Raw genomic sequence first — 13,916 nt, 5'->3', positions numbered from 1 at the left:
ATGGTTTCATCAGCAGAAGAGCAAAGTCCGTTGGGAATAAAAAGGACAACAGCTGTGGGATAATTGCTTTTGACTTAGTCAGGTGACAGCACATCAAATTGACACTTGCCATGCTAACTGGCATCCATGGTGGATGACAAGGACATACACCTGGTTACACAGCTTGTTTCTGACCTCCGTGGCATTGGTGCATGTGATAGAGAGAATCCTGAGGAGAGGAAGTGTCATGTAGCAGAGTGAGTCTGGCATGAGAGACTTTGACAAACGTGTGCTTTCCAGGCCCTGAACTATCTGCCATCTGTGAACTTGCTCAGTCAGGCAGTGCATTCCTCCAGCTACTCCCATGGGCTCACAAAGCTTCTGGTCCCTTCAGAGAGCTCTGCACCAGGTAGTTAAGGCCAGTTCTGTGAGATGAGAGATATGTCCTTGTCTCTATCCTCCAAACAGCAATCAATAATAAAAGATTTTTTTCTTTCTTGTGTATTCTCTGCTGTTACTGGTGTAGTGAAAACACACACTAATACAACTTCATGATGCAATCACTGGGAAAGATCCCATAAACATTTGGGAATAAAAATACTTAAAATATTTTGAGAAATAATCTTAAAATTTTAGATGAAATTATGCATTTGCTAGAAAGTGAAGTAATATATACTGCATAGCTCTTACTCTTGTCTCACCTAGAATTGCTTTTCAGAATTCAGGAGTGAATGGAAATATAAATATACGATACATATATATAAACCATAGAATGGAAATACAATGGCTTTGGCAGTAATTCTATTTTAGATCACATTAGCTGAAGAAAGAAACACAGCAAAGTTTTCACAATGCAGTTTCTGAGTCTTATAAGATACCCCCATGGCCTAAGTGAGAACACGAGGTTTTGAGAACTTCACTTAAAAAAATATTTTCCATGGTGAAAACCCCAGAACACCAAATCTCACCTGCAGGTTAGTGTTCAAAGATAAAGACCCCACGGTCTTATCATGGGGTATCAACTGCAGTTTATAAAGAAATCCCAATTTGGGTAAATGCCATAGCAATTAAAAATGTCAAAAGCCAACAAAAACACACGAAGGCACAGTTTACCTGCTCAAGTAGCAGGTGCTTGACCTTTTCAATCCAGACTTGAGCACTTTGAAGTGGGTGAAAGAATCTGCTGATGACCCTAACATGTAAATAGAATATATCAACCTTTCTTTACACAGGAACTAATGAATACTTGTTAAAAAGAGGGCTTCTTGCCAGCCCTATCTACTTTTGGTTGGCAGGTACTATACCAACAAGCGAAGGTAAAATGAATATAGTTAAAATATCATCGAATTCTTGTATGAACAAGTTCTAGTTAGAAGGACAAAAATAATAATAGAATAGTTTGAGTCATCTAGTCCAACCCCCTGCAATAAGCTGGGACATTTCAATGAGACCAGGTTGCTCAGAGTCCCATTCAACCTGATCTTGAATGTTTCCAGGGATTGAGTATCCACCACTTCTCTGGGCAAACTGTTCCAACATCTCACCATCTTCATTGTAAAAATTTCTTTCCTTGTACCTAGTCTAAATCAATCCCCTTTTAGTTTAAAACCATTGCCCCTTGTTCTATCAAAATGGTCAATATCTAATTGAGACTTTCTAGTCCAAAAGTCTGAAAGCTCTTTTGCTGAGTGGGGCAGTGTTAATGCAGTATTACAATAAGAGCTCATGTCTGCAAAGTAGTACAGAAGAATTCTGTTCATTAAATTACTGTGGAAGATGGAAAAGATTATTTGTAGTTATGGTTTCCTTGTTAGATAGTTATTTAGCAATAATTGCTTTTCACAATAAAAATACCTGTTCAATTTTGCACACCTGAATCAGTTACACCTAGAATTTGGATTTAATACTATGACAGTATAGCTAAAGTTACCTTGGAAGATGGTATTATGTGAAGTACAAAGGTAGCTGCTGAAGTAAAAAAGATAATAAGTGCAGAAAAAGAATGAATGGCTTCATAATTTCCTTGATGGTGTATTTAAATTTAATTCAAAAGCCCACATAGGAACAGACACAGTAACTGTGCAATGAAGGAAATTCAACCACACAATGAAGTTCTGTCTTACTCCACAGCTCCACTCATGCCAGTCACCCAGCTGGCTACCAGGACACAGGCAGGTGGCCAGTCAAAGGCAAGTCAGGACTAGTCAGCCTTCAGAAAGCCACCCACTGGATGACCAGGGTGAAGGAGGACATTGAAGGCAGGACACTGATGCCTTGCAACTTCCGAAAGCAACACCTTTTCGCAAATTAGCCCCTTAATAGATTTTATGCATTGCACAACAAGTAGTGGCCTCCTGGCCTCCTCTTTTCTCTATACTCTGTTTCTGCAGAAACACAAAACTGGCTGGGGAAGCCAGTGATTTTACTCCCATGAGTAATCTCCATGCATAGATTTCTTTTTCTATTGATGACTACAGGACAAAAGAGTGAAGGACACGAATAAATGTTATGGGATAATTCAAAGTGACTTCCACCAAAGCTATCAGAAGAACCCCACTGTGGCCTTATAACGTAGGAGGCCACAACAAAGTAGAACAATTTAAAACCAATAATTCAGCAGCTGAACTTTATAACAGTACTCTTCTTTGCCTTTCCCATTTCATCTCTCTTTTAGACCTCGCCTTTCAAACCACAGGTTATTTAGCATTTGCTGAGGGGTTGTATGAAGCTTTGTACAACGGCAGGGCTCCATCCACAGTTGAAATATGTCCAGATATGTAATGTGGGAGACATGCAGAAAGCCTGTGCTTCCTTTCAATGCACGCACGTGCTGTAAAAATCTATACACACAAGAATCCCCTGGACTTGCTAAATGCGTTGATCAAATGTGCAGAAAGTTTGATGGCTCCTCAAGATGCTCAGGTACTCCATGGTTATTTGGTGCATATAGAGTACACCAAACATGCTCTCATTGTGCTGGATCTCCATGCAGATCATATGATGCTTCTTGGATGAGATGCACTCATCATACATGCTCATGCATTTGCGCAGACAAGAGATATGTCCAGGATTGCCAGGTTTTGGAAATCCTGGACAAACATGCAAAATATCAAAATTATTCACAGAAAAATGTCCCATAGGAAAAAGATGATCATAGAAATCCTGTGGACAATGGCCTTGACAACTGGAGTCCTGGCCAACTGAGATCTGCAGTTATTAGTGTGGGCGTAGATAAATAGTCTTCAACGTCCTACAGTGGAGAATCACAAACAAGTTACAGTTATAACCCAGTCTGTTCTTGGTATTTACATCTAGGCTAGGTAGAAACAGTGTTATTTTTTTAATCTTATTTTTACTTGGATTGTCTATGGCTGTTATTTACTTCTATTAGCAAAGGTCTGCAGAATTCCCTGCTTGCACTGGTATCACTGCAGTGCTGCTGGAGTTGCAGAACAGAGGAGTATCTGGCAGTAATTGGCTTTCACTAATTTAAGTGATTTATCATCTAGCTTGCCAAAGAGTCAAATCAACTAGACACCACAATCTTCTTTTTTATCTGTCAATATTTTTGAAGGAAAAAAATTGACATTACTGTTTTAATGCTGACACTACTCTCAGGACTCTTCATTCCAGAAAGCTGCATACTTTCAGACTGCACTGCAGCCCAGTACACCATTAAGATGCAAACAAGCATGGACCCAAACATCAGTGCACAAGCACATGGGAGAATGTCCCTTACAAAAGGCACAGCACTCTCCTGTAGAGGATCTCTATCAGATGAGTGGCCAGAGCACCACTGATTCAGGAAAAGAATGATGAGTGTAACCTCAGGTGTGTAAGTGAAATTAATGGAGTAGCTCCTGAAATGAAGTATGTGCATAGTTGCCTTGCCAAATCAGGGCCTGAAAAAGCTTCATATACCTTGTCTTCAAAATAGTATGATGCCTCATTTTCCCATCCCTGTTTACCTCTCTTCTCCTGGATACCTCTAGGCACTAAATATTTAGGGATCCTCTGCCTTGCAGAATGCAAAGCCAGGAGTAGAGCTGCTGAATCCACTTGGGGAGCAGTAGTAGATAAACACTTGTGGGCTTATCCAAAGGCCTGACAAAAGAAGCAACATTAAAAAGCTGGAGATAGGCAAACAAATAGGTCACAGAAGAACAGAAGAAAGTAGCAATATGTTGCCAAATTTGCTTGCTGGTTTTATTTCTTTTTTTTAAGCAAGTGGACAGCCACAAGTGCTGACCATGACACTACAGCAAGCAGAACTCAGTGAGACTTCTTTGGCCCTGTAGCTGTTGGACAATCCACATCCACCTTTTAAAACTGCCCTGTTTTTGTAAGCTGATGACAAATTTCCTGCTGATTTCAAGACATGTTGGTTCAGGCTAGAGGTGGAGAGGCTTTGTCTTTTTACAGTGCTTCAAGTTTGGAAGGCCAGGGCACACTGTTACTGTGGCAGCCGTAGAAAATGGCTGGGCACTGCACATTGCCCAGTCATCCTGGGATGTCAGGGTTGTCATCTTCCAAACACAGGATAATTGAACCTAATCAAACCAGACAAGTGCATTTTCCCAGCACCCTTTGCAGAATCAGGGAACTGTAATTAAGGCTGCATTAGCATTTCTATTAAAAAGTCCTACTTTTGAAGTTTCAATCATTTGTATTTAAGACATCCTTATCAAACAGCAATTTGGCATGATTTGGCACACAGGGATGAAAACTTTGAGAAAAAACAGATTTTACACTAAAACCAGTAATAAGATCTCACTGATTTCAACTAAATAGAATGAGGCCCAGCATTAGCTGCTTAGGTATGGTAACTTTAAATCTCTGGTAGGGCTGAAATATTAATTTTACCTAACATAATTTTTACTTATTTTCTGAGCACCTGAATGATATCCCTATTTTTGCAGAGCAGGTACAAAGTTCATGGCCTGGCTAAGGAGGCTTTCATACCTAAATCCCAGCTGCCATGGCTCCTTGCTCTAAGAAGAATGCATTGCTTTGGCTGGAACCTGAGGTGTGCCTGCAAGTCCACCAGTACTGGTATCAGCACCTCCCACCACCAAGGCTTATAAAATGCCATACATGCATATGATCTTAATGATCGTGCAAAGGAGACAGAAAACAAGGTTTTCAAACACTTGAGCAAACGTAATTTTTTTTTTAATATATATTTTTAATATGATGATTTTATTAAAGAGGGACTTGTATTCATACACTGTGAAGCTCTAGCTTGGATGACTGCCTGAGTGTATGTCGACGCTTTTTATTCATTTTCAAGTATAAAACAAGAATTTATTCATTTGCTTATCCAACGCAAATTATCTCCCCTGTGATCAGTTCCAGCATTAATTCTTACAGACTCTTTACACCATCATAATAGATTGTGTTTAATCACTGCAACAAATCAAAATCCATTTGAGAGACAAAACAAAGAATTAAAAAAAATCAATTACAAGATCAACATCGTTCCACATTCCTTGCAGAGTACTCTAGAGAACACAGCAACTCTGCATCTCAGCAGCCTTACATTTGTGAGTTATATCCACTCTAGGGTTTTATCCCTTTGCACTTTTTTGCCCTTCCTAAGGATATTACCTTTCTTGACTCAAGCATTCATAGTGCCACGTGGCTGTTCCCAATTCCCACACACGTAACAGGCAGTGGTGCCTCTGGTCAGACCGTGGTACTCTTGCTCATGTCAGATATTAGCTTCCTGTGTTAGTGTGCAGAGACGTTCCTGCCTAACAGTAACCCATGGCCTCGTGGCAGTCCCAGACCGAAGTGCAAAAACCAACAAGTCAAGCCCTTGCAACAAACTTACATGGAGGCCATGATCCACTGCCAGCACAGTCCTCTTCTTCCTTGGTCATCCAAGTGCCTTCCACTAGTTAACTAACACTTATTGTCAATGGAATAACAGAAAACAAGGCAATCAAAACCCAAATCAGAGACAGAATTTTCCCTTTTGCAAATGTAACAACGAAGAGTCTCCCAGTGCATTTAAGAACAGTGTAAATATAAGTGCTTAGTACTCCTGAATAGCAGTTGGTGTAGACCATGACAGAGGCATAGAGAAAGAATTACTTCACTTTTAAAGTCTGAGCTCTGAGTCTGATTGTCCGATGCAACAACAGATGAAAACACAGAAGACAGAACCACAGGTAGGCCAATTATCTGCTTTAAATTAATGTCTCAGTAAATTACACTGTGATGCCTCTCCATCACAGTCAGTGTAAGATGGACATTGGATTTTTATACAGTGAGAAAATTATATGAAGAACCTTAATTGCATAATTAGCCAGCTGTAGCATGAACACTGGTGGTTGCTCTGTGATGCCAGTAAAAACAAACATTATGCTTCAGTCTAACACTTTTCTGGTGTTGTTGCTCTGGTGAGGGATTTTTTTAAATTTTGTTTTGGTTTGGGACTTTTTTGGTGGTTTTTTGTTGTTGTTGTTGTTGTTTTGATGGTGGTGGTAATGTTTTTTGTTTAAATACTTCTAGTCATAAAGATTTATAATCTATTAATCCTGGAAATCTCACTAATAAATACAGCCAGCTTTTCAACCTACAGGGATGATGGTGTCTGTGTGAAGAGCAAAGCTTCAAACAAAAATCTAAGATGTTATTTTCCAACAAGCACCGTAAGTCTCAGTTAACAAAACCAAATTCAGTAGACAGAAGTTTAGCCCTTGAGTAAGTCTGGATTTTTAATACACTACTTCTACATCTAATAGAAGCTGAAAAAGCATCTGTAAAATTAGGAAGCTAATATCAGTGCAATGAGTTTCGACACATAATGAGAGCAAGCAAGACTTTTGCATAAGAAGATGCTTTGTTTTGGTCCTTAGAGGACAAAGTCTCTAACAAGTATCATGTTGGTGGTTGGTTAAAAATGAAGCTACTATAGCTGCAAACTGTCAAAGACTTCCATGTTTCAGTCAGCATAAAACCCTCAGCTTATTCTGTTCATCCAGAACATCCAAGATTTTAATTCAAAAATGATGGGTATTACTGAGTAAAAGAAAAACTATGTAATTTTATTATCAGTGTTTCTGTACAATATGCCAGAAGGCCTGTTATACATTCATATGTGTCTTTCTCATTATACAATTAGCTCATTTTAGCATTTAAAGATTCCTCTAATAGCAGTTCTAAATCCCACTTCGTTCCAATGCCTATGTAAAATACAGTTGTACCAGTTCCACTTCCAGAAACCAATTCAGTTTAGTTTAACATATTGCCTTGCACCATCATCATCTTTCTCTTCTACTACAGGTTAGAACGAGTCAGCCAGGGAAATTCCTGGAAGAAAAAAACAAACCAACACAGAATAAAAACCACAGCGGACAAGGAGTAAGAGGAACAGTTAACTACCAGATGGAAAGCACAGGATATAAAGATTGCTCAAAAATGTTTCGTCTCATTTTGTCAAGAATGAAAAGAAATAACCTTAAATTCTGAAAACAGTCATGAAGAACACCATGCACTAAAAACAGCCAGTGGGGGAAAAAATCCCAAACAAGCAAGTAACAAGGAAAGCAGATGGCACAGTGTAAAAGGACCCATTCTACCTTCTCCCAAACCTAAACACAATATTTCTGCCTTGCAACTATCTCTGCCTTCTCTGTGGTTTAAGTGATACTTCCCAAAGTTTTCAGAAACTCATCAACATGAAGCTTGCAAAAAAAGCAAAGAAAACATACAGATACCTGTTTCTTTCTGTCGGATTGCGGATCAATCATTACATTTATAAGAGAAGGGGTTTGCTTGTCAGTCACGCTTGCTTTCAGAGCATTCCGCAGTTCTTCTGGTGTTTTAACAAAGTATCCTTTACCTCCAAAGGCAGACATAATTTCTTCATAGTGTGAATTTGGCAGGAGGGAAACAGGAGGTACACTGTGACAAAATGGAAAACCTGATTAATGGCAGGGACTGCCAACAGACCAATTTAATTACTTCAGCACCAATTTTAAAGTGCAAGATGTTTGTGCTGGCCTGTTGAATTCTTCTGGGCTGGAAGAACTATGGTTCCTATATCACTTAAGCCATGTTCATAGGGTACCATGTTCATTTTCACCTTCTGGAGACATTCCAAAGTCTGGAGACATTTAACCAAGTTCTCTTTGTACAGAGATCTCAGCTCCAGCAGCAGAAGTTCAGTGTACACATAGAACTCAAGTAATTTTGGAGATTATCGTGATTTTGAATGTTAGCCCACTACGAACTCTCTATTGTGTGGCCTGAACTGCTGCAGGAACCTGAGACAACTAATAGAGAATCATCTCTCTGCTGCACTGTTGTGCAAATAACAGTCTGGAATTCGGCTGGCTGCTTGCTTTTGGTAACTGGTTCTTACTTATATGAACTTAGCCCAGGACTAAATTCACTTTCTAAAAGTAATTTCAATCTGGATTACAAAGCATTAGCAATGAAGAGAACGACCATTTTGGTCACTTCTTTCGTAATTAACAGGACATACTTTGAAGATGCTTACCATGTAGCAGGATTGCCCAACTTCAACATCTCCTTCCAGGAATTTGCATCCAAACCAGTGTAAATCCCATTGTTGTTTACTATGATAATCAGGATTGGCAAATTGTACCTACAAAAAGACATATTTGGAAGAATTCTGAAATACTTGCCCCTTTCTGTAAGATGTTGGAAGTGTTAATTTTCTTTAAATTAAAAAAAAAAAATCACTTTCACCTGAAAAATGATCTAATCATCACTGGTAGAGCACTATGTCATAACAACATAAAAAACGACCATTTGTATTTTTTGGCCTGTTTTCATGTGCTATATGGCCACACCATCTAAAAGCATCATCCTTGGCTTTGAGTTGAAGTGATCCTGGCAATACATGAAGAGTTTCTTCTTGAGCAAAAAAACCAGTTACCTGCAAATAGTCTCCACCTCCATCCCAGAAAATCCGAAAGCACTATCTCCTTCTATGCAGACGACTTGTTTTCCAGGTGCTCGGTCTTTGGCTACCATTGCAGCTGCTATAGCAAAACCCAGCCCCACTCCCATAGTTCCAAAAGTACCTGCATCAAGCCTAAAGGGGAGAATACAGAATTACTATCCATTTATTTCTACTCAGTCTCTTCAGTTAATCCATGGTGAATTACCTTTACTTTTAATACTTTGCCATACACTATTCAAATATTGTTTCATAAATAATTGGTATATGGAGATACCAGATGTACAGATTATTATATTCAACCAATCATTTGATAAGACAGCAAATGTTTAAAGTGATATAAATACAATGGAACTCTAATTAAAATTAAGAACTCTAGTACACTAGTTGTACTACAATAAAGACCTATCCTCATATGCTTTTAGTTTGCATAGTAACAATATTTCAAAAACATTCAATTACTGAAGAGACAGACAGACAACATATTTCTATATTTAATTCCTTGAAAATATACCTACAAGACATGTGAAAGCCATTGAATAAATACTGCTGTTCAAATTTTAGTCTTCTATTCAACCAATTTGAAATCAAATTGAAAGCTATAATTAAGTTAGACCATTTCAGTCAGAAGCACATAATGGATACAAAAGTACATAAAGAACTAGATTATTCTAGGGTTAACTTTTCAAATTTGCTTTCAGATATGTGCAATGTAATCTGAAGAGACAACCATTAACATTACTGTGTCCTTACTTTAAATGAAGGGGAAAAAGATGCAAACTATTCCCCCAACTCTACTGGGTGGCTTTTCTTTGGCTGTTGGTTGTCTTTTGTTAGCAAAGCATTTTGGTTTACGAAGTATTTAGGTTTATTTAGGAGTTTAGCACTACTTTTGCAAGCAGGTATAAGCTTCACAGATGAGAAATTTCACATCACCAGATAAAATTCACTTTTTCCCCCGTTTGAAAAACAGCACTCAGTTCCTACTTATGTTAAAAGAGGCTACACACAATGATTAAAGTGACACATCCAAATGTGAGTACCTACATTTTAGGCATGGAGGTTTACATGAAAGCATGTCCAATATATAATCCAATTTTCAAGTTTTCCCTATTTTGAAGTGTTTCAAAGAGAAACTCTTCATATGAATTCATTCCAACATGAGAATCCCAATGATTGTTTTTATTTTTAATCAAAATTTACCACAGACTCTGAGCACAGAAATAAACATCTAGGTCAGGGAATACAACATGATGCTACTCACTCATTTTCCACAAAAGAGTGAGCAACCAACACCATTCTATTGCAGAGCATGCAGAGAAATGTTAAAATCTATGACAGAACATCAGTATATAGGTGGAAAACTTTCCTTAACCCCTTTCCCAACATGCTAAACTTCGATTTTTTTTATTTAGAACCTTTAAAAAGAATTACAAAAATTCTGAACCATCATACTTCTCAGCTAAACGAAAATATTTATACATAGATCTAGCCTGTTGAGTCAGCACAACACAAAAGATAGCACACCTTTGACGGGGATAGTAATTTGGAAGCATAGTCCGTCCAATGTCCATGGTATTTGCTCCCTCACTTACTAAAATGCAGTCCTTGGGTATCATTTCTCTGATGTGATGAAAGACTGTATAATAATTCATAGGCAGGGATTTCTGTAATGCTAATCCCTTAAAAATAAGACATATTAGTAACTCTTATGGATAGAATTTATAACAAGGTGCAGAACTGAGACATGCAAATAATAACAACCCAAATAAGAATGCACTCTGCTAGTTAAGGATGAAATATTTGGTTTTCCATGCACTACATCAAGGTCGCTCCTTCTGTATCTATCCTAGTGACGCAACATATTTATCAGAGGCTCAACCAGCTTAGCAACCCTTCCATGGTTTATCATTAACAGAAGCTATTACAGCTCAGTTTAACCTGAGAGGCATGTGACATTTCTCTGCACACAGGTTTGACTACTGACAACCCTAAGCGAGCTGTCATCTGCGTGCTGGGAGGTAGTTTAAAAGAGTGATCTGCTAGAACGAATTTTAGATCCCAATCTTGGAAACATGCATCTGAAGTTGCAGAATACGAGTTGCATAAAACTAGGCATATCCCAAACACCTGTGGTCTCTTGGTCTTAATAGCTACTTGTTTTTAGCATAGATTAGACTTAGACCAGCATCGCTAAACTGCACAATTACAGAAGATGTCTAAGATGCACCTTCACATAAACTAGCTCCCACTTGGAGTACTTGGATGTACCTGTAGTATCTGTGCACTGCTTAGAAGTCACTGCCCATAATGCAGCAGTTCTCGCTGTGGTCTTCTACTACTGGCTTTAAGAGCCCAATCCCAAAGTTCCATGACTTCCGCACAGTTTGAATTTATACAAAATAACAGAATATTTAACCCATAATATTTAACTTACAGTTCATAAGCCTGAGAAGAGTAAGCCTGTACCAGAATGATATAAATTTTCAAAGTCTGCGTGACATGACTGAGAAGTAATTGAGGAGGTTGGATATAGACCAGGGACAAAACTGACAATGTATCGGTACCTGTTAAAGTGGGAAATCTTCTCTTTAATACTACCTTTGATCTTTCCTCGTTGTTCTTTATTTTCACTCTTAGCCTCTTCCACCACTCTGAATTAGAAGGATATTTGAATGATCTTTTGCTGAATTCTTCTAAGAGCTGGAACAATATTGAAATATTGCAAAGATGTCTTTCAACATATTTAAAAAACAACACAAGCATCAAGAATAACGTTACCAAGAAAGATCCCAGCACAATCACTGGAGCACTAATCAGAATCTTTAGCGTATTATTTGAGAATAGACTGGAGGCACAGCATGAGTATACTGCCTGAAAAATGGTCTTCCTTAATCATCTGGGTTTTTTTTTCTTTTGCTTTTAACTGGCAACTTACTTTATATGGATCAGAGGAAATTAAAGTCAAAACAGGAGGACATGGAACATTACGTTACCTGCTTAGTCACGGCGTTTATGTCACCTAATAAAATTGCAGCTGGCTTTACATTATTCCCCAGCTCTTCTGCACAAATATCAATCTATATTTCAAAAAGAAAGACCACCATTAACTCGAGGACATTAAAGAGATTTTGTTTTTTTCAGCTCAAGTAAGGAACACTGTCTAACATACATACATGTCTAATGTCCTTATACCTTGTTTTGGCTGCCTTTCCTTTAAATTACATCAGGAAATCCTTTATTCAAAGTAAAACCCTATGGTACATACCCATTTTAATAAAAGTTCATATTTATCCTTAAAATTGACTGCTTGCATCTTTCAAGCTCTTGCAGACACTACAGAACTTTATTAGAACATTAAGAAGAAGAAGGTGGTGATTTTAATGATAATTATATGAGAACTAAAAATCTAGGCTTAGGTATACCCTTAAAGTCTAAACAAAGCAGTAATTTTCTTTCTGAGAAAATTGTGTGAATGCTACTTGACAGTAAAAATTTAGCTAGCATGAAGAAACTGAAAAGTAAGTCGCAACTACCGAAGCAACTTCTCCACTTGCTTTATTGGTGATGCATGAAACCTCTGAGGTTACATGGACAGTTAACTTATGACCAGGTCACACAGACTATGAACTGACAGTACTTTAATACTAATCTTCGACAGTGAAAAAAAGATTTTCTTTACAGTCTTTAGAAAAATTTGTAAAACTAATATTTGTAAAAATAAGATGTGTATTTGTAAAAATTTAGCTTAAAAATTTATGCTATTACTCTAGAAAAGATGCAAAGATTGGAACTTGAGATCATGTTCCAGATCAGTGTAAGCAGGCCAGCCAGTAACTGAATCAACTACTCCTATTTCATCACAGACTCTTAGGGAGATTTTAAGGACATAAACAATTCAAAGACTTGTTTTTCTAAGAGCTGGCAGATTCTCAAATATATTAATTAGTTAAATAGCCTTTCTGCCTCTTTTCTTATTAACATTTCAGAGTTACTGACCTCTTATACTATGACTGACTTGGGATCTGAAAGCAATTCTATTTCAAAAAAATTCAGATAAGAGAGATTTCACAATTTCAAAGACAGTTCGCTTTCAACCATGGAAATTCCAATGCTCCAAAGACCACAAAAGTATCACGAGTCTAATCCTGCATTAGTCAACTACATAGAAGTGTCTCCCCTCCTCATTACAGCAGCACCAAGTTCTTGACAGCAGGAACAATGCTGTAACCATTCTTAGAAAAAAGTAAGGAAGTAACAAAAATTATTAAAGAAATCATAAGTATTTCTGGAGAGTTATCATTAACTATATGCACTGTCCGTAGGGCAGTATTTGCCACATGAAATACACTACCAAAATAATTTACAATAATTGTTCTAGGCAATGCTAGGCAATGTTCAGACTTGCTTTAAGTGAAAATAATTTTCCTGCTTACCTGAATAACCTTTACATCCTGTCGAAACCTTGGTGGAAGACCAAAATGCAAAATCCAATTCAATCTTGCACCAAACAAGATGATTACATCAGCATGTTGTAATGCCCTAATAAAGGGAAATGAAAGGATTAGAAAACAAGGAATTATTATTACATTCAATAGTCTTTACACAGTTAGAAGCAATCCTAATCACCACAGCAAACCCAGGATATACATAAAATCCTTCCAACCTCTAAGATGCTTGCTTAGCTCCAAAACCCTGTATACTTTTACCCAGCCAATCACCACACCATTCTTGAGTTTAGGAACTTAAGAAGAAAATTGATTACTATTTTCCTAATACGCTGTGTTTAGGAAAGGAATCACTGCATTAGGAGACTAACAAGATGCTGAGGTTAAAGCAAAACACTCACTACTGTGACAGTGGCAACAGTGGGTACCAAAATTAAGATTTGTGGACCTCTCAGTTTAGTCACCAGTTAATTTAACTTTCAGATGGGTAGACAGCATTTCCTATACTTTTTTATTCTCCATTTTTTTTAACAGCACACTTAAAAGTGATAAAG

At 37.7% G+C, this 13,916-nt stretch overlaps 1 protein-coding gene across 4 annotated transcripts in view; it reads right to left on the bottom strand.

Annotated features, from left to right (window-relative positions):
* Positions 1 to 5,143: 5,143 nt before the first annotated feature.
* HACL1 (2-hydroxyacyl-CoA lyase 1) overlaps positions 5,144 to 13,916 on the bottom strand; it is a 25,826-nt gene continuing 17,053 nt past the window's right edge. For 3 of the 4 annotated variants that reach the window (XM_051808298.1, XM_051808301.1, XM_051808299.1), the window contains 8 exons: positions 13,351 to 13,456; positions 11,911 to 11,994; positions 11,516 to 11,617; positions 10,442 to 10,596; positions 8,891 to 9,049; positions 8,489 to 8,596; positions 7,704 to 7,890; positions 5,144 to 7,296 (listed from right to left, as the gene is read on the bottom strand). In XM_051808298.1, coding sequence (XP_051664258.1) covers positions 7,264 to 7,296; positions 7,704 to 7,890; positions 8,489 to 8,596; positions 8,891 to 9,049; positions 10,442 to 10,596; positions 11,516 to 11,617; positions 11,911 to 11,994; positions 13,351 to 13,456 — 934 coding nt within the window. In that variant the 3' untranslated portion in view covers positions 5,144 to 7,263. The remainder of the gene's footprint in view (positions 7,297 to 7,703; positions 7,891 to 8,488; positions 8,597 to 8,890; positions 9,050 to 10,441; positions 10,597 to 11,515; positions 11,618 to 11,910; positions 11,995 to 13,350; positions 13,457 to 13,916) is intronic. The other variant, XM_051808300.1, reaches the window with a different exon arrangement.

This window comes from Manacus candei, unplaced genomic scaffold, assembly GCF_025592945.1.
Source record: "Manacus candei isolate 608988 ecotype Guabito, Panama unplaced genomic scaffold, ASM2559294v1 h1tg000072l, whole genome shotgun sequence".
Classification (NCBI taxonomy): domain Eukaryota; kingdom Metazoa; phylum Chordata; class Aves; order Passeriformes; family Pipridae; genus Manacus; species Manacus candei.
Note: the sequence above shows the minus strand (reverse complement) of the source record. Positions and strands in the feature narration are given on the sequence as shown.